At 36.5% G+C, this 18,761-nt stretch overlaps 1 protein-coding gene across 1 annotated transcript; it reads right to left on the bottom strand.

The window, feature by feature from the left end:
* Positions 1-684: 684 nt before the first annotated feature.
* Positions 685-15,375, bottom strand: ALKAL1 (ALK and LTK ligand 1). The gene is made up of 5 exons (XM_042835695.1): positions 15,353-15,375; positions 11,862-11,941; positions 4,559-4,639; positions 3,555-3,631; positions 685-879 (listed from the first exon to the last, which is right to left on the bottom strand). The coding sequence occupies exons 1-4, from the start codon at positions 15,373-15,375 to the stop codon at positions 3,567-3,569; spliced, it is 249 nt and encodes an 82-aa protein (XP_042691629.1). The 3' UTR covers positions 685-879; positions 3,555-3,566.
* Between the last annotated feature and the right edge of the window lie 3,386 nt (positions 15,376-18,761).

Genomic DNA, 18,761 nt, shown 5'->3' with positions numbered 1-18,761 from the left:
CTCTCTTCACTCACACAAAAGGTTTCTGTTGTCCACAGCAGGTGAATGACACATTTTTATTGGTGTCCCATTGAACAGAATTTACCTCTTAAAAAGAAATGCTGCAAAAAATTCAACACAGTACTTTGCGGTTCTCAGTGGAAAATTATTTCCACTGCGCAAGGTTAGTTAAGTGTACATGTTAAACAAGAATCTGTTAATAAATGTAAATAACTCCCCTGGAAAATAGTTTATTTTTATGTTCTTTATTCCATCAAAACTGCATTGCAGTTTTCCAGTCTTTATATTTACATTATTTGCAACTCTTTCCATAAGTGCCAGTACAAATGTAACTGATGTTAATCCAGAATAGTCATACAATTGTTCCTGAAAGCAAGGTGCATTTCTGAGCATTTTTTGTTCTGATGCGCAATAATATATATATTAACAAAGCTTCATAATATAAAATATCTTCCATGGCAAGTAAAACTTCTCCACAGCTTATTCAGATTTCAGTTACATAGACTTCTGCATTTCAAGTTAGTGCAAATAATGAAAGTAAGAGCCTGAGCAAAATGATGTAAATACAATGGAACAAGAGAAACAGCAAAATTTTTCTAACTCCCTGCATATGATTATAGCATTTAATCAGTATATTATTAGTATTCTTTATATACAACGTATTTAAATAATTGGCTTGTCTGAACTATAGGCAACAAATTTACAAATTAAAATAAAATAATGCTTTACACAAATATGGAATGTCCAACAAATATATGAAAATAAAATGCATCTAGTAACAAAATGTCATAAATCAAAAAGGTAATAGATGTCTTCTCTGTCCTGGAAGATTTCAAGGCACTTTCTTGGCAAATCAGAATTCTCTCCTTAGTAGAAAGTCTGCAAGATAAAAGGACATGTCATTTTATAACTGGTTTCAAAGCACAGAAGACGACTGCTTAGTATAATTCTGATTCTAAATCAGTTTTCTGCAGATTGCATAAGTCTTCACTCCAGACTTTCAGTGGGTCTTGGCCTTCTGCAAACGTTGATGAGTTTGGCCATGGTAAATCCTCAACGTTGGTGCAAAGAGGTTTAACACACAGCGCTTCATGCTGCACATCTCACAAGAAAGCCTTCCACGAATACAGTTACACGCATCTGCAGATACTGAGCTCTATCAAATGCTTTGCCGCCATTTGCAAGCATCTGAATTAAAAAGAAACTCTCGAAGCCCAACCCTCCCTGGCCTTCTCCATGGTGCTGAAGCACAGTCCGAGGCTGTGCCCCTCGGCTCCTGCTGCAGCATGCTGCCACTTCGATGTGAGAAACCATTTCCCAAAACAATGCTTTGTTTCTAACACGAAAAGACCACATCTCCGTTTTTTTTCCTCAGGTACTTGAAAGGGAAGGAAGAAAATACCCATGTTCTAGCACTGCAATTCTGGTTCTGAGGAAACTGTAGCCTATTTTTGTGCACTAGGATGAAATGCTTTAAGGCATCTGACAGAACAGTTGCCCTTCTTTCTTGCAGTCAACTGAGCATCTCAGGAGTCTCTCAAGATTTTAAAGCAAGGTAAAGTCCTTATGTAAAATACCAGCTAGGACCCAGTCCATTGTAAGCTATGGGTGGAGAGGAAAACAGATCCTCCAGCCAAAAGCTGGAGTAGATGCAATTGCTAAATCATGTTACAAATCCAGCGTTATTAAGGGAGCAATGTATGCAACTCCTGCACTGCCCTTTTTAGACAGAGAGAAGAGAGAAGAGCTTCTGCTGCCCTTCATCTTTCTCAGAAAAATGCATCCGTTTCAAGCAGACACTGGATAGCTCTCACGGAAACTAGCCACTCCATCTACCCAGTGGAGGAACAGCACAAGGGAGCACAGAGGAAGCTAGAAAACAGTCAGATCATAGCTCTGCTTTTTCCTGTAATGTTCTCTCTGTTTTCAACAGAGTAGAGAAAAAGTCAGCCTAGAGATATTTTTATGTGAACACAGTGTACATGAGCTGCTAACATGGCTTACCCTCTCTTTCCCACATGTCATATCAGTGTATATTTGTGACAGTCAAATTAGAACAACTGGTTTTGCAACTCAGGAACAACTCACGATTCTTTCATATTTTAAAGCTGGAAATGGGATGTGATAGTGGCTTATGTACTGTGAATATGGAAGTAAATTTTTGACTCACCAGATTGAAAGGGAAAAAAAAAAGTACTAGAACACTCAGAAATGTTTCTGAAAGGCCCAAGCCATGAACCCAGAGGAGTAAAGAAGTACAGATAAATGGAGAACAGATCAGATAAATGAAAGCTCATAAAATCAGAGATTTCCAGGATGCTTCTAAATGCAGAGATTTGAATAAGAAAACTAAAAAACATACAGTTTTGTAGGGATGTAAAAAAAAAAAGCAAAACAAAAAATAACAACTAATGGACATTCAGAAATGATTCCTGGCAAAAGAAGTCCTGACAAAGTAACAGCATCTGCTAGCCAGCCTCAGGTTTGGTGTCCTGATAGATTCAAAACGACGTGCAAGACCCAGAAGGCAAGAGGCAAAACAGACTGAAAATAGTTAAGAAAATAAATTATAAAATAAATTGAAAATTGTTAAGGAAATAAATAGTAAAATAAATTCTCAGCACCAAATTACTGCCATATTCCTCTAAGCATTTTTGCACAGACACCAAAACGAATCCCACCTCCTTTTGGAAATCAAATTAACTAACACTGACTCATATCCTACTCTTTCTTACTCTTGATTAGTATGAATTGAAGTCTTGATTCAGGACGAAGTGACACACACTGCTCCACCAAACTCCAGGCAGTATTTGACAGAAGGAAGTTGTGAGAGGAAACAGCCTTTGAAGAAATTTAAATACATCAATTTTCACTGATTTTATATATATGTGTGTGTATATATATATATATGTGTATATATATATATATATATGTATATATATATATATATGTATATAAATATATATATATATATATATATATATATATATATATCAGCCCATAATAATCAGTGCTGTTTTCCAAATTAGTATAAAATGTGCAAACACCTCATTGATATCCAACCGACTAGAGAACATTTGACGAGTACTTAGAATAAAATTTGAGAATGAAAGAGGTCCTGATGATGAAGTGATAGTGCATCTATTAAGATTGCAGACATAACACAAGACCTTTTTTCATATACATTAACAATTGAGCCCTCTTATTTAAAGGATTGAAATGCATTGATCAAGTCTTCATATATATTTTTCACCTTCACTAACTAGTTTTCTCTAAGTTTTGACAGCAAAATGTGACCCAGAACATAATTAAGGTCTACAGTGCCACCAAGGACTGGTAGGACATTACAATGGGATTTATATCAGAGACACCAGTGCTGACATATATTTCCATGTCCATATAGCCAGTCTTAATAGCAATGCCAGAGTTCCATGTTGATGCACTATTTATATCACGTTTCAGCGTGCACATGCAATAACAAGGTACAAATGTGAAATAAATCATTAGACTATTAAATAATTTTAAAAGAATAGTGAGGAAAAAATGATACTTACATAGCAAACATCCTAGGACTGTGTACACAGAGGGCTCATTGCTAATCTTGTTAGCAACCTTGCACATCTTTTATAATCTAAAAAACAAAAAATACCAACAGCAATAATGAATCTCAACTGGCAGATACTCTCAAACACTGTAAAAATAAATGTAGGATTTTCAGGCTTTCAACACAATAAAACCATTCCCTGATGGAAATCCATTACATTATGGGTGCAAGATGCAAAATTATACATTATTATATCTTGGGATCTAAAGGAAACGTGAGTGATCGCAACAGTTCATTTTCTACTTTTAAGATGTGTTAAGACAAAGTTGAGTTCCCAAATTTACCTGAAGGAACTTAACTCATTATTTGGGAGGTTATTCTAATAAGCAGACTACGAGGTATTCTGACATCAGACTCTCAAACTTTTTATTGTTCCACTTACTATTGACTTTGATAGGAATCCATGTTTTTCATGTCTAAATAAACCTTCTAACAATAAGACTAGAGGGACTAGTTCCCCCACTCTGGTGTCGTTAGTTCAAAGGACCCCTTGTTTCAAGTGGCCCCTGAGCCACTGCCATTTTTTCCAATTGAAAGATCTAACTATTTGGTAACACGGAAGTGAAATATTCTTCTCTTGCTTTATAACTTTCTTAACAGAAAACTTAACAGAAAGTGCTCCAAACAGCAAGAGACTGAGTGTCAACCTGGGATCAGCGCTTCAAGGAATATGTGTAAAAAAATATAACCATATCAGCAGGAGAGGAAATAAGCCATCCTTAGACATTCTGTGGCAGGTAGTGATATATGGATAACATAGAAAAACAGTTGTGCATTAGAAGACCTTGTGTAAATACTTCAGCAGTATTCTACAGAAAACAAAAACAAAAAAACAAAACCACACAACTTCTGGAAGGATCAGCACATCAAAAACCGAGCAGGAAAAGCAGAAAGCAGGTTGCTTTAAAACAAATATCACAGTTAGAATTCTAAATTACTTTAGTTGCTACTTACAAGCTGGTGTTGAGCAGTCCCTTGTATTGTGATACAGTCGATGAAAGTGCTTGCTGCATTCTGATGAAAATGTGACTGGCCCTGTTTGAGGGTAAGCAGGAGTTAACTACAAGCTTTCAGTGGCACTACTTTACAATTTTAAACAATACTGCCAACACATAGAATTAATTTGAATGTATTTTGATAAAATTACTCTCAATATTTTGCCATGCATTAAACAATTATGATGAAACACAACTATAACAATATCTGCTACTGAAACAAAAGAAAGTGATACTATTACTATGCTGCTATACAAGCTGAGTAGTTCAGTTGATGAGACAGGAGGAAGGGATGCCATCCAAAGGGACTGTCATGGTTTTATGTTTTTTGGTTCTCAGTATTCCTCATCATAACATCATGTAGTACACTGGGAGTTAAACTATTAATGCTCCAATTCCAGGTACCTATTCCTGTATATTACAGAAGTCATGGGATCTGGCCCTTCTGGGTGGGGCCATCTCTTACTGCCTTGCAGTGGGTGCTGGAGGGTGCTTTCCTAGCCATTCCAAGCTTTTCAGGTTTGACTCGGTCTCAGGAACTCTCTCTCTCTCCTATTTTATTTGATTTATTAGTCTCAATTTCAATTAGATTGTATTATGTTGTGTTATCTTGCATTCTGATATCATAGTTAGTAAAATAAATTTTCCTCCATAGATCATTGCCGCTTTTTTTTTCTTTTTTTTTTTTCCCCCCCCTTTTGGGGGGGGGGGGGGGGGGGGGGGGCAGGGGCATAGATTGAACTAGTTAACACCGTGACAGGGACCTGAACGAATTCAAAAAGTAGGCCCCTGTGAACCTAATGAAGTTCAGCAAGGTGTTGCACTTCGGTCAGCAAAATCCCAGATACGTATACAGACTGCATGAAGTCCTTGGGAGCAGCTCTGTCCAGAAAGACTTAGGGGTGCTGGTAGATGAAAAACTCAACATGAGCCAGTAATGAGCACTTGCAGCCCAGAAGGGCAACAGTATCCTAGGCTGCATCAGTAGAGATGCAGAGTAGAGAGGTGGCCAGCAGCACAAGGGAGGTGGTTGTCCCCCTCTACTCTGCTCTTGTAAGGCCCCATCTGGTGTGCTGCACCCAAGTCTAAGGCCCCCAGCATAAGAAAGATGTGAAACCTTTCCAAAATCTTCATATGAAGGCCATGAAGATTATCAGAGGGATAAAACATCTCTCCTGTGAAGTACAGTGGAAGGAGTGGGCTTTTTCCAGTGTGAAGCCACGCTGCAGCCATCCAATACTTAAAGGGAGCTTATAAACGTTGATCTTGTAACTAAGTATCTAAAATACAGGAGTCAAGTCAATGGGGATGGACCTCTTTCTGGTGGCATGTGCAGCAATAGAAAAAGGGGCAATAAAAGCAGAAACCAGAACACAGAAGTTCCATGTTAACACAAAGAATTTCTTCACTGTCAGGGTGACAAAGCACTGGAACAAGCTGCTTAGAGAGGCTGTGGGTTCTCCCTTTCTGGATATATTCAAAACCTGAACTGCCACCTGTCTGACCTGCTGTAGGAAACTTGCTTTAGCAGGAGGCTTGGACATTACAGAAGTCCCTTTCAACCTCTACAGTTCTATAACTTTGTGATTTTTATAAAAAGGAGGGAAACAGACTTTTTAACATGGTCTCAGAGTGATAGGATGAGGGGTGGGAGGAATAAGGGTTTTAAATTAAAATAGGGCAGATTTACATTAGATAATAGAGGGAATCAAGAAAATGGTGAGGTGTTGCCTTATGTAGTGCCTAACATAGTGATTGGCAATGCTTCCAATGGTAGGGGGTAAGAAACAGATGATATTTGAGGTCCACTCTAACCCAAGCTATCATATGATTCATGATCCAGATTTGAGAAAAACCTCATAGTGATAGACCACATAAGCCTTGAAATTCCATTAACTTCAAATTAATGGTAACATTTTTTATGTGGTGAAAAATAGAATGGTGCAACTGCAGCAGTAATTAGTTAGTTCAGTAGTCCATATATTAAATTCTAAGCCCTGCAAAAGTTAAGTAGCCTACTAAGGGTTCAATTTGTACATTAATCATTTATAAAGCTCTGTATGAATACAACATGGGTGTTGAGGAAAAATTTTGGCTGAATACTACTTAGGAACATAATTTTTTGTGGAAATAGTACTAGCAGAAAAGGGTACAGACCTGCAGAGGGCAGCATACGTTTTAACATATGGATGAGGCAAATCCCTGTGTGCACAGGGTGTAGCATGTTGTCTGTTCTTTCAGCCACTACTCTTTTCTTCAGATATATCATGTCATCTACTCATACTAGCATACGATAATAACATAAAGCTACTGGTCTTCAAACCATAGCTCACAGGTTATAAGTCACCAAAGTCTTTCCATAACTACTTACAGCCCCAGGAATGTAATAGTAATAGCATCCAAGATGAAAAGGAAAGCGAAAATATAACTCGTAATTCAATCTATAATCAATTCAATCTATCTTCAAACTATAATTCAAATCACATAATATGGTAAACACATAGCTGCTTTAAACCAGTTTTGGATACCTGAAGAAAGGTAGAGGTCATAACCCAGTAAATTAAGAAGGAACTGCTTACACCTTTCCAACGATTAGAGCTCACCAAACACTCCAAAGGAGACAACCTCCAAGTAGAGATGTGTCCCATTTGGCTGCCAGCAATTAAATGAGGTTAAGGAGAGGCAGATCCTGGACCCACCCCTTCCGGTCATCCAGGCAAATTGCTTCCACCTGTGCTCCCAGGGCTGGCTATATCCTTTCACCAGGTGTTCAATCGTTGGTTCAGGTCACGTTCCCATATGCATGCTTAGAATACTACCACTGCCAGTTAGGGACCAGTTTTCTGAGATTTGATCAGAGAAGACTGATACAAATCAAAACTAACTGAACAAGACTAAATTGACCTCCATTCTCTTAATTCAGCACACATAGGGAATGTGAATAAGACTTTATAGGTTGTTTCAAGCAGTGCTATAAAAGGATCAATATGAAGAAAGCTGCTTTGACTGACCTTTTAGTCAGAGGAAGCTACTAAGCATTATGGGCAAAGATATTTATTTTGCCATTTCAAAGGTGGGTTAGCAGCCTGGTAAAAGAGCCAATCTTCTGGATAATGGAGAATTTACAGAAGACTCCTCTTTATGACAGTGAACTGATTTGAACACTAGATACATTTTACAGCAGTACGTGGAATTCATGATATTTCCAGATTGAAACCTAATGCAATGCAGCCATTTGTGCTGAAGGAGCTGTCAGAGTTTTGGCAGATTGCTTTCTATTATCTTTGAAAGGTCTTGCAGAACAGGAGAGGTGCCTGAAGACTGGAGGACAGCCAATGTCATTCCAGTCTTCAAAAGGGCAGGAAAGATGATCCAGGAAACTACAGGCCAAAGGCCTCACTTCCATCCCTGGAAAGGTGATGGAACAACTTGTTCTGGATGCATCTCCAATCAAGTGGAAGAAAAGAAGGTTAGCAGGAATAGTTAACATGGATTTGCCAAGGAGAAATAATGCTTGATCAACCTGGTAATCCTCTACAGTGTCATCACTAGCTGGGCAGATAGGGGGAGAGCAGTGGATGCTGTATATCTTGACTTTAGCAAGGTGTTTGACATTGTCTTCCACAGCATCCTTGTAATGAAGCTTAGAAAGTGTGGGATAGATGAGTGGATGGCGAGGTGTGCTGAGAACTTGCACACTGGCAGAACTTAGTGACTAGTGATTAGTGGCATAGAGCCTAGTTGGAGGCCTGTAACTAGCAGTGTTCCCCAGGGGTCGGGGCTGAGTCCAATCTTGTTCAACATCTTCATCAGTGACCTGAATGAAGGGATTGAGTCTACCCTCATTAAGTTTGCTAATGATACAAAGCTGGAAGGAGTGGCTGATATACCTGAAGGCTGTGCAGTCATTCAATGGGACCTTGACAGACTGAAGAGTTAGGCCTAGAGAAACTGATGAGGTTTGACAGAAGCAAGTTTAGAATCCTGCACTAGGGGAGAAATTACTGCATGCACCAGTAAAGGTTAGGGGATGACCTGAAGAAGAAAATCTCTACAGAGAAGGACTTAGGGTCCTTGTGGATAAAAGGTTGGCCATGAGCCAGCAATATGCCATCATGATCAAGAAGGCCAGTGAAATCCTGGGATGCATTGAAAAGAGCATGGCCAACAGGTCGAGGGAGCTGATCTTACCCCTCTCCACAGTACCCAGATGAAACCACACCTGGAGTGCTATGTGCAGTTCTAGGCTTCCCAGTTCAAAATACAGGGATCTCCTAAAAAGAGTCCAGTAGCAGGTGACAAAGATGGTAAAGTGCCTCTCCCTGTGAGGAAGGGCTGAGATGTGGGTCTGTTCAGCCTAGAGAAGAGAAGACTGAGTCAGGATTTGATCAGTGTTTATAAATATCTAAAGTGCAGGCGGCAATTAGATGAGGCCAGACTCTTTTCAGATGTGTAGTATTACAGCAAAGAGAAGTGATCAAAAGCTGGAACATAGGAAGTTGCACACAAATAAGGTGCACACATAAACAAGAAAAACAACTTCTTTACAGTCAGAGTGATGAAGCACTGCAACAGGCTGCTCAGAGAGGTTGTGGAGTCGTCGTCTTTGGAGATACACAAAACCCATCTGGATGCCCTGCATGACCTATTGCAGGGAAACTGCTTTAGCAGGAGAGTTGGACTTAATGATCTCTAGATATCCCTTCCAACACCTGTAATTCTGTGATTCTATATTCTGTGATTTTTCAGCCATAAGTAAGCTTTTGAATAAACTGACAAAGTAGTCTTTGCAACTTTAAACTGGAAGATTGTTGCTATGTTTTATCTGAGTGAGTAAATAGGCTGTAGAGAAAGCATGCAATTTGAAATTTTCCAAGATATATGAAGATAATAACAGCTTTTGTCACTAAATAAATTTCATGTTCCTTCAGGTAATAAGCGGTTTTTCAGCTTTCTTCATTACCACAAAATACAGACTGTTAATTTTATTTTTGCCTTATAGAGCAATCTGTGTCGACAGGCTTTTCAAGCCAAAATGATAGATAGCTTTATGACTCATAATATTATTTATGATTTTTCCTACAGTCAAGGATTGTTAAATACAGTTTTTCTTTGGCTTCAAAATGTCTACTATTCTTGGCAACTAAAAGCGTAGAATAACTCTCTTAACCTTGAAATTGTAAAGACAATGGACTGTAAAGTTAATGTTGATTTCCTCTCTTCTTTTTCATAACTTCATTAGTTCAGAATGTCCTAAGTCTTGCATTTTTAAGGACTACCTTGAAATAGTTTACTTAACTAAGGTAGATAGAAAAAGGATAATGATTTGAACAGAATCAAGAAAAATAAATGTAGACTGTATAAGAAAAAAGACAAAAGATTAGAGGATCTAATAAAGCTGTGGAAAAGAAAAATCAGGCAGAATACCCCGTCACTGGAGATCCTAAGAGTATAATAAAAATAATAACAATAAAAAAAAAAAAGATGTAGCAATCCTGAGCCAAAAAAGAAATAAACTTCCAAGAATTTTGGAATGAACCTGCTTTCCTTATTAATTCCAGCTATTCTTAGTCAAGTAATTTCAACAATTTTGATGACAACTACCCCTGCAGAAAAAGAACATTAATTTAATAAATTGCTCCAGAAACAGGCCTCTAAGTGCTTTTTGCTCTTTTTCACTTCTGTGATTTAGTATTCTCAAAATACCTTCTGTAAAACTCATGGCTGTTTTGTTTTTGCTGTTGATTTTGAGCAAAGGAACTTGTTCCGTAGTCATCATTTAGCCTATTCAGATTCTTATGTTGAGATTGTTATGGTGGCTGAAAAGTTTCCAAAGTTAAAAATGAAAAGGAAACATTAATTATTAATTCAAACAAAACTTTCTTGTCTGCCGTCCTCAGAATAGAATCTTCCAGTATTCCTGTGCTACAAAGAATAGCAAAGTTCAAATCTATATGTTCCTTTCTTTTCTTTTTCATATGAATTGAAAATGACAAGGTTCATAATTATTCTTTTTTTGTTGTTGTAAGAGTGAAGGAGCAGCTGGGTGTAGCACCACTCCTGTGGATGCTATTAGTCTGCAGTGAGCTGCTGGCAGAAAGATTCTTACTGTTGTGCTTATCCTGAAGGTCTGAGGCCCTTCTTCCATGCAAAGGAAAAAACAAATTCTTCCCTTTCTTGCCATGGACTGTCCAAAATTTCCAATTCTCTTTTTCATGCACCTACTGACATCTCTTTCTCCAGGTTTTAGTTTCACTAATCCCAGTAACATTTAAAATCACTAACAGATTTGCCGTGCCGTACATCCAGATATTCATTTTTCTGATTTTCAGAATATTTGGAACTAGAAAGTAAAGAATCAGCACAAGCACTTTAATGCACTTTTTTTTTTTTTTTTTTTTTTTTTGAGCTTGTTTTTTTTACATTCAAAGAGTACAGTATTTTTTCCTGTAGTTACAAAATAAAGTACAAAAGGTAACTATTACAAGTGTAGCTATACAACTACATTTCAAATTTCACATACAAGTATTTGACTGTATTCATATTAAGCTTCTGTATCTAACATAGTTAATGGTTTTTTTAATTCATTTACACTGATATAACCTTTCTTTACTCTATTTGTCTGCTATTTTAAAACAAGCATCCACACATAAATATCATAATATAGAAGATAAAAAGTATTTTACCAGTATAGTAAAAAAAATTATACAGCTATATAGATTTGATCTGAAAGATGCATGCAGTCCCACTAGGAGCTTTAAAATTAGCACTCTTAAAAATTTATATGCTAGACTGACAGACATTATAGAAAAACATATATTTAAAATTAAAAATGTACTACCAAGTTCTGTCATTGAAATATTTGCCAGAGACAGTAGATAGGTGATGATGTATTTTAACATCATACCACAAAATGTTTGCATGTGGATATGTAGGACATAGACATATACATTCAGTAACTGCAAATGAACTGCAAATCAACAAGTAGCAATAGGATCATAAAAATGAAACATTGGGCTCTAAATCATTAATGTTTTAGCCTACTGTGTTTTTAAGGTATTTTAATCTCAATTATTTAAAGAGAGATTGAAACCAAAACATGGTTAGAGTTCTTTAAATTTTCTAGTGCTAAATGACAGAATCGGAATTTTACAGATGTGAAACTTGGTTCATTAAGCTCAAGAAATCTAATATGTGACTCTTCCTACGGCTACTTAGAATATTCATATAGGGGTAAATTAAGAGCAAGCAACTTTGCTTACCTGTAAAATGTTTTATGAATTTGTCTTTTAGACTGGAATCTCTTGGAAAAATTTCTGAGGAGAGAAGAAAACAAATATATCTATGTAGTATGAATTAAAGTAAAAACACTAATATCATGATATGACAAGAAATCTTCTGTAAAGAGCCACAGTAATGATGATCTTTCGAGATCCCTTCCAATCGCTGACGTTCTGTGATTCTGCAATAACTGCTCAAATTAACCCAAGTGCTTTTGCATTCCTTTCTTTTTCTTACCTTTTTTTTTCTCTGAACAGCATTATGAAATATTTTATTTAATTCACAGCAGAATATTAGATGCTGCATCCTACAACACGCACTACCAGATTTCTTGTCAACCATTTCTGTACATCATAGAACTTAGTTGATCTGTACAGTCAGAAAGACCATAAATAATAGAAAATGTGGTATCATATAATGACAATTGTTTGAGTACATGAAAAAATTATGCAAAATACCTACATACAAACAAAGTACTACACTGGCTATTGAAATAATAAATACCTTTGAATAAAAGTTTCCTACAGATCAACTGTGACAGATACGGTTATTTTTATAACTGTACACAGACCTTTTATACATATGTTTTTATCACCATTATTAATCAAAAAATAGTACTCCTCTCCTGTGAAAAATACTGTGTATTTTAAAATAACTCCTTTTCATATATGGCACTTTTTCCAAAAAGTAAAATAGGAAGTACATGTCTCAGAACAGCCAAATGAATCAAAAAGAACAGAAATGTGACCTAACAAAATAACTCCACTCACTAGGATTTTTTTTGCAATGGGACATTGCCTCTAACTTATAGCAGAAAGTTTTGTTGCAAGTAAATATTCTTAAAATTGGTACATTTATTCCAACTCTTATACATATTCCACTAAAAAACTGTATAGAACATTGTTCAGTAGTTGTAGCTATTACTGCAGACAAACCACGTCAACTACATGTTGATTCAAAAGAAATGCTTTTCTTAGCACTAATGCAATGAATTGATTATTTCTCAACCTTAGGACCTGAAGCTAAGCATATTTATTCACTAAAAATATTTCCTTGCCATTTATATAAGTTCTCCTTCAAACTATTGGAAGATGTTTATTATCTGCCAAAACAAATTCTTACCACTGCCTTTAAGGCAGTTTCCCAGAGATCACGAGTGTAGTTTTAGGCAGGAGTTTTAACCTAAAATGCTAAAGTACTACTGGAATTCAGCAAGATGAGCACACATTGTTTACTTAAATTTCCTTGAAAATCTCAGTTTTAAATGACATAAATTTATTTTGTTTCCTTACTTCAAATGAAACATCAACCCTTGTAACTTTAAACATAGAATTTTACTGACATAAAACATCAGGAACCTTAAAATTGTGCTCAGAATGAAGCATAAGAAAAGATAATAGTGAAACCATCTGGATGAGTTTTTAATGGGATGCCCCTAGTAGACCAATAAAAAGGAACAGCTGAACCCTGGTGAAGGCTGGGCTAAAAGCAGACCGCTTCTGGCTCTGACAAACAACATTTAGAAGCCAGGCTCTTTCAAAGTCTATAGAATTTGTTCTGAGAACAGTAACCACATTTTGCCCTGTAAAATCCTTTAGGAATAAAATCTATAATACAACCAGGACTGAAGATGTCCTTCTATATCAAAGGTGACAGAACACCAAAACCCCACCCTTCAATACGTAGGCAGCAAACCAAGATAAAAGATATGATGCTGAGAAAAGAAGGTCAGCATTTCAGACACACACAGCAGCTGTAGCTGAGGGTGAAGGCTGCAGGGTCTGCTTCCTACAAGCAATTTCTCTTGGCTCGGGTTTTCTCCATCCCAATCAGAAAACTAGGTCAGTATGTGTGGTACAGGGGCTGGACAAGTCTGCCTGCCTGCCGCAGCTGCCAGCCCTCCAGGCAATCATCCTTTCAACATGTGCCCATGCCTCAGCTTTCTTCAAGCGTTCATTTTCATCTCATATGGTACAATACATTTGCTTGCTGAAATGCAATTGGTGAGACCCTAGCCCTCCACAAAGACAACCCAAGTTCATTTGTATAAAAAGCACAGGCAGTACAGGTCAATGGCACTTCTGTCTGCTTGCTCTAACTGCATGGGCAGCCTGACACAAGCACAATAATTTTTCTTGTCTTTTAGCAGCATATGAGGACCTCAGTACTGCTTATGACCAGAAAAACTATTTCTTCCATATTTATTCTCTACTTCTTTTTCATCAAAAACAGGTTTTTAGAATTGTCCATGTTGAACATAGGGAAGCTCTCCCAACTGTGCATAACTGTGAGGCTGAGGTCTGAAAGAACTTACAATTCATATCAAACTAATGAACATAAGAAAGGAATAGTTATCACTGACTCCCAACCAGATCACACTGCAATCAGAAGCAGGATCACAACTCTATACAGGATTTTTTATCAGGTAATGAAAGATCATCAAGACAGAACATCTATGCTAATTTATTCTGGCTTTTAGCCTGTTCTTAGTTGCTCCAGTCATACTTCACGTGGTACATATCACCTATGAAGAGAGACATCTTATATGTGTTCTTGCAATGCATGCTCACATCCTCACAGAGCAAGTTAAATTCCTCTAATGTTAATTTCACAAATGAAAAGCAGCAACGTGTAATAAAAGAAGATAGATCGGCAATATATTGTTGAAATCAAAACACTGTGAAGTGACACTGGGCAAAAATACAAAAGAAATAGGAAAATCAAAGAAACCCATATGAGCAGGAAATACTGAGTAGAGGCAGTTTATTCAATCCATTCAATCCACCTTCAAAATCGTCCTACAAAAGCTAAAATACAACCACTATATGTACCATAGGAGAGAGCATTGGATTGCTTTTTTTTTTATCAGCTGGGGGGATTCTTTAGACTCATTCTAAAAACCTACAAAAATTAATGAACATTAAAGCATTTCTGGGAAACTTCTCCAAGGCAAGTAAGTGTTTCAGGAAAATGCATGTGTATCCAAGGGAATGTGACATTAGTTAGCCCTATCCCTTGGTCTGCTACCTAAACTGTATCTGTCAGATTTAAATGCTAACGATGCTAAAGTACTCTCCATAGCACACTTCAGTTAGAGTATTTGAAGCCTGGCACTTTTAGCCAGGCTTAGTAATTTTCCATTTTTCAGAATATCCATTGTTAACTCAGACTATCCACAGTTATAGATAGCATGTCACATGTTGGAATAACAGGCCTTTCTGAATCTTACATTGTTCTGCACTTCAAGGAGTCACTTATTAATAGAGTCAGCCAGGCAGTCCAAAAGATTACAAGCTCATAGAAATTTGTTTGCAAATAAACACAGTTCAAGATATGATCAACAGGAGTGGTAATGTATCTTAATATATCATATGATGATCCTGATCTGTTTTACATTCATACTGATAAATCCATTCTGAGTCAATACATGTTCTGCCCATTCTTCAGAAACAGAGAAGGATTCAGGAATTACCTCTCCTTCTTCCCTTCTTGCATACTTGCAGCAATGCCAAGATGTTTTTACTTCATGGAAAAATATAATGTATGGTGATAAAAGTGATAGTGATCTTTCAAATGGAAATTCATAAAGGAACTGGTAAAGTGTCAGAAGAATTTATAGAGATGAAAATAGACAGAAACAAGAGAAAAATATCCAGTGAAGAGACATACTTGAAAGATGAATGAATGGAACATTGCAATGCCAGGATGAAAGTATTCGTCAACATGATATCTCTTAAAAATAAATGATACCTCTGCAAAAGTAGTTCTTAAAAGCAAATACATAAGAAAGCAAAATTAAGATACTCTTTACTCCTTAATTTAACTCTGTAATGATTTCTGCAAATTGTAGGAAGGAATGCACAACTTCAATAAAATTTAAAAAAAAAAAAAAAAAAGAAAAAAAAAAGAAAATATTTAAAGGTCTTTCTCCAGATCAACAAGTAAAATAGAAAAGACTACAAACATAAGGCATCCTGGTGGGGAAAAGAGAATAGTAACATTCCATCCTATAAGAGCATATTGTAGTGCTGACTGAACTGTAGATATCTGACTACAGTCAGTGTTACATGTAGCAAAACATCCTGTGAATAAATGGGGCACCTAGAAATTCTGATTCAAGTATTCCTCTACACTGACACCACTCTGGGCTGCTGTCACAAGCAATCAGTCCCATCTCCTCACTAAGGCACTTGCCACACCACAGTTTCATAGTGCATAGGAGGACGGCTCCTAACTCATGTTAAGAAGAGTCAAATTAATTAATACATACTGCTTTCTTTTGTACCCTGACCAATTGAAAAGCCTCAGTTTCTACTTTCATTTATTCTTAAACTTTGGCTGTGACCAACTTGATTAAAACTTTTATTGTTAGGTCTAGGTAGGACAAAGTTCTTATCTACAAAACTGGAGATGTCCAGCAGCTTTGACTATGATGGAAACAGAGTTTAAAATGCTGCTATTCCATTGCAATTGGAATGGTATCACTTTTTATTCTGAAAAGAACAGCCATGTTAATACAGATTTTGAAGTCTCTGCGGATTATCAGGTGGTGTCTGATACATCAGAGAAATAGAGTACATTACTGAAAGCATGAGATGTTTGAACTCCCTTCCCAGGGACAATCAGGTCTGTCCAAAAGTAATCCACACACTTAAGACAAATGTGTGCTTGTGTTACAACTCATGGACTGATGTTTTTAATGTGTTTTCTATTGTACTTTTCAATAGGGAGTAAAGAATAAACACTGCTTTATGCAACAGAGAGCAAATCCTTTCATCACTAACAATCATGAACCTTTAAACATTTTCTAATTGTATTAGAAATAACTGCCATATAAGAAAATATCTACTTAGGTAATGTAATTTAGTCATTCTTTAATCTTTTCGCCTGTGATTTCTATCACATGGACTATACTTTTGCTTTGGTTTTCCTAAGTTTGCATAATTGAAAGCTTTATAATAATTTCTAATTACTTCAGTAATTTGTTTGTTAACACACACAAACATTCACATTGCTTTCCTCCAACAGATTTGCAGTTTGCTCCTGCGGGCAAGGGAAAATAATCTATTTCTGTACTCAGTATTCCAGGACGTCACCATGTTACTACTTCTGTTAAATAACACACACATTTCCCACTTACTGAATACTTTTATTTTGAGACTTTGATGTGTACATACTAAGTTCCACAGAGCATAGATGGAAAATGAGTCAATGATCCAGACAGATGCATTCCTTTCCCTATGTAATACCATTGTTTGAAATTCAAAACTTACCAGATGTTTCCAAGTGCTGTGTAATGAAGATTACAGTAAATTAGCAAAGATTTCTAGCATTTATATCCTTGTCTGCTCCAGCAGGTGAAAAATGACCTGCTATCCTAGTATTTGCTGGGGAAAAAAAAGACTGAAATAAACAGAACATTACTTGTTTTCACATAGATGAGAGTGTCTGCTCAAGAGAAAATCCTGAATTAATCTACAATTGCATACCACTGCCATCTACTGAATGTAGAGTATGCTGAATGTACTCACACATACCTTTCTGCTCTAGAAGCTGAGTTTAGTAGTCTTCCCAATAATTCCCACCTCAAGGCAGTCCTTTCAATTCTCACAATACAAACCTTGATCTAGAGCTTAAAGGTTGCAATTAAGAATTCATATTAATGACTAGGTCAATTTATCTTCTAGTTCAAGAGTAGACATAAACAGTATTCTAATCTCCTTAGATTAATCTGCTGTCTGTGAAAACTTTGTTTAGTATTTTGACATTATTTGTAGAGAATATTTGGAATGCTCTGTGATATTTAATTGTACCTCATTAGTTAAGTACTTAAATGCTAGTTCCGCTTTCATGCTTATTTACATGTGTAAGACTCAGTCTATGCTTCTAAACTTAAACTGGTGACTGAAAGTTTACTTTCCCTGATGTTCATTCCAGTAATATTTTTCTGATGTGGGCATGACAAAATATATTCCATTTATATGCTGAGTAATTGGTATCTTTTCACATGCTCCCAATTTTAGTTATGAATAAAATATCTGGTGTTACAAATTTAAAATGAAGTCTTTATTCTGTAACATTCTTTAGGAACTTGAGTGATGAAGTGGGATGTGACATCCGTCAGTTTAAAAGTACAATGACTGTAAAGTGAAAATTGAACAGGACCTGCTTTCATTATGGCTGATCCAGACCGCTATGTCAGTCACTGCTGGCAAGAGCACTACATTATAAAAAATCAATATATAAATATGCTAAAGGTGGGCATAAAAAGAAAAACTGGCTTCTAAAGTCTCAGTCAGGCATTTATTGATTATTTCTACTTTTTTGCCCTCTCTTCCCTGTGTCAATCCACCACTCATAAAGCCAGACATTCATTCTTATTCCAGAGACTCCATTCAGCGACATCACCTATTTCTTGCCCATTCTGCTAAGAATATCTGTATCAGTAATTCCCTTAAACCCAGGGAATTAATATTCATGCGAAGTCTATAGGAGAGTAACTGCATCTATTTAGTCCTACCAAAATTACAGTATTATGAATACTAAGCATTTAAAAAACAAACAAAAAAAAAAAACCAAAAAAAAACAAAACACAACACAAAGGATTCTACAAATGATTTCTTTGCATCGTATAAACAAATAAGCACAGCTTCTTCAAAGCATAGTAAATTAAACTCTCAGTCACAGCTGCATAGTCTTCCTCACTCATCAACACCTCCTTAATGCAATTGCAAGGAAATAATGAAGCTGTTTCGGACCTACATTTTTTTTCAGCTTTATTATTATTGAGAATGTCTGGCGGATGCCAAGAAAACACATGCCTAACTTTAGACACTGGATTTAATTCAGTTGAATGTATAATCTTTAGCAACACTCTTTAT

The sequence above is a fragment of the Centrocercus urophasianus genome, unplaced genomic scaffold, assembly GCF_019232065.1.
Source record: "Centrocercus urophasianus isolate 14NV4802_14NV808 unplaced genomic scaffold, USGS_Curo_1.0 seq_11, whole genome shotgun sequence".
NCBI classification, from domain to species: domain Eukaryota; kingdom Metazoa; phylum Chordata; class Aves; order Galliformes; family Phasianidae; genus Centrocercus; species Centrocercus urophasianus.
Note: the sequence above shows the minus strand (reverse complement) of the source record. Positions and strands in the feature narration are given on the sequence as shown.

What these genes read in the sequence shown, in the direction of transcription:
- ALKAL1 (XM_042835695.1), bottom strand. Translation starts at nt 15,375, where the DNA reads ATGCAAGAAGGGAAGAAGGAGAG. An exon ending in CAAGAAGGGAAGAAGGAGAG is followed by an intron (nt 11,942 to 15,352) that starts GTAATTCCTGAA and finishes CATACTACATAG; the next exon opens with ATATATTTGTTTTCTTCTCT. An exon ending in ATTCATAAAACATTTTACAG is followed by an intron (nt 4,640 to 11,861) that starts GTAAGCAAAGTT and finishes ACCCTCAAACAG; the next exon opens with GGCCAGTCACATTTTCATCA.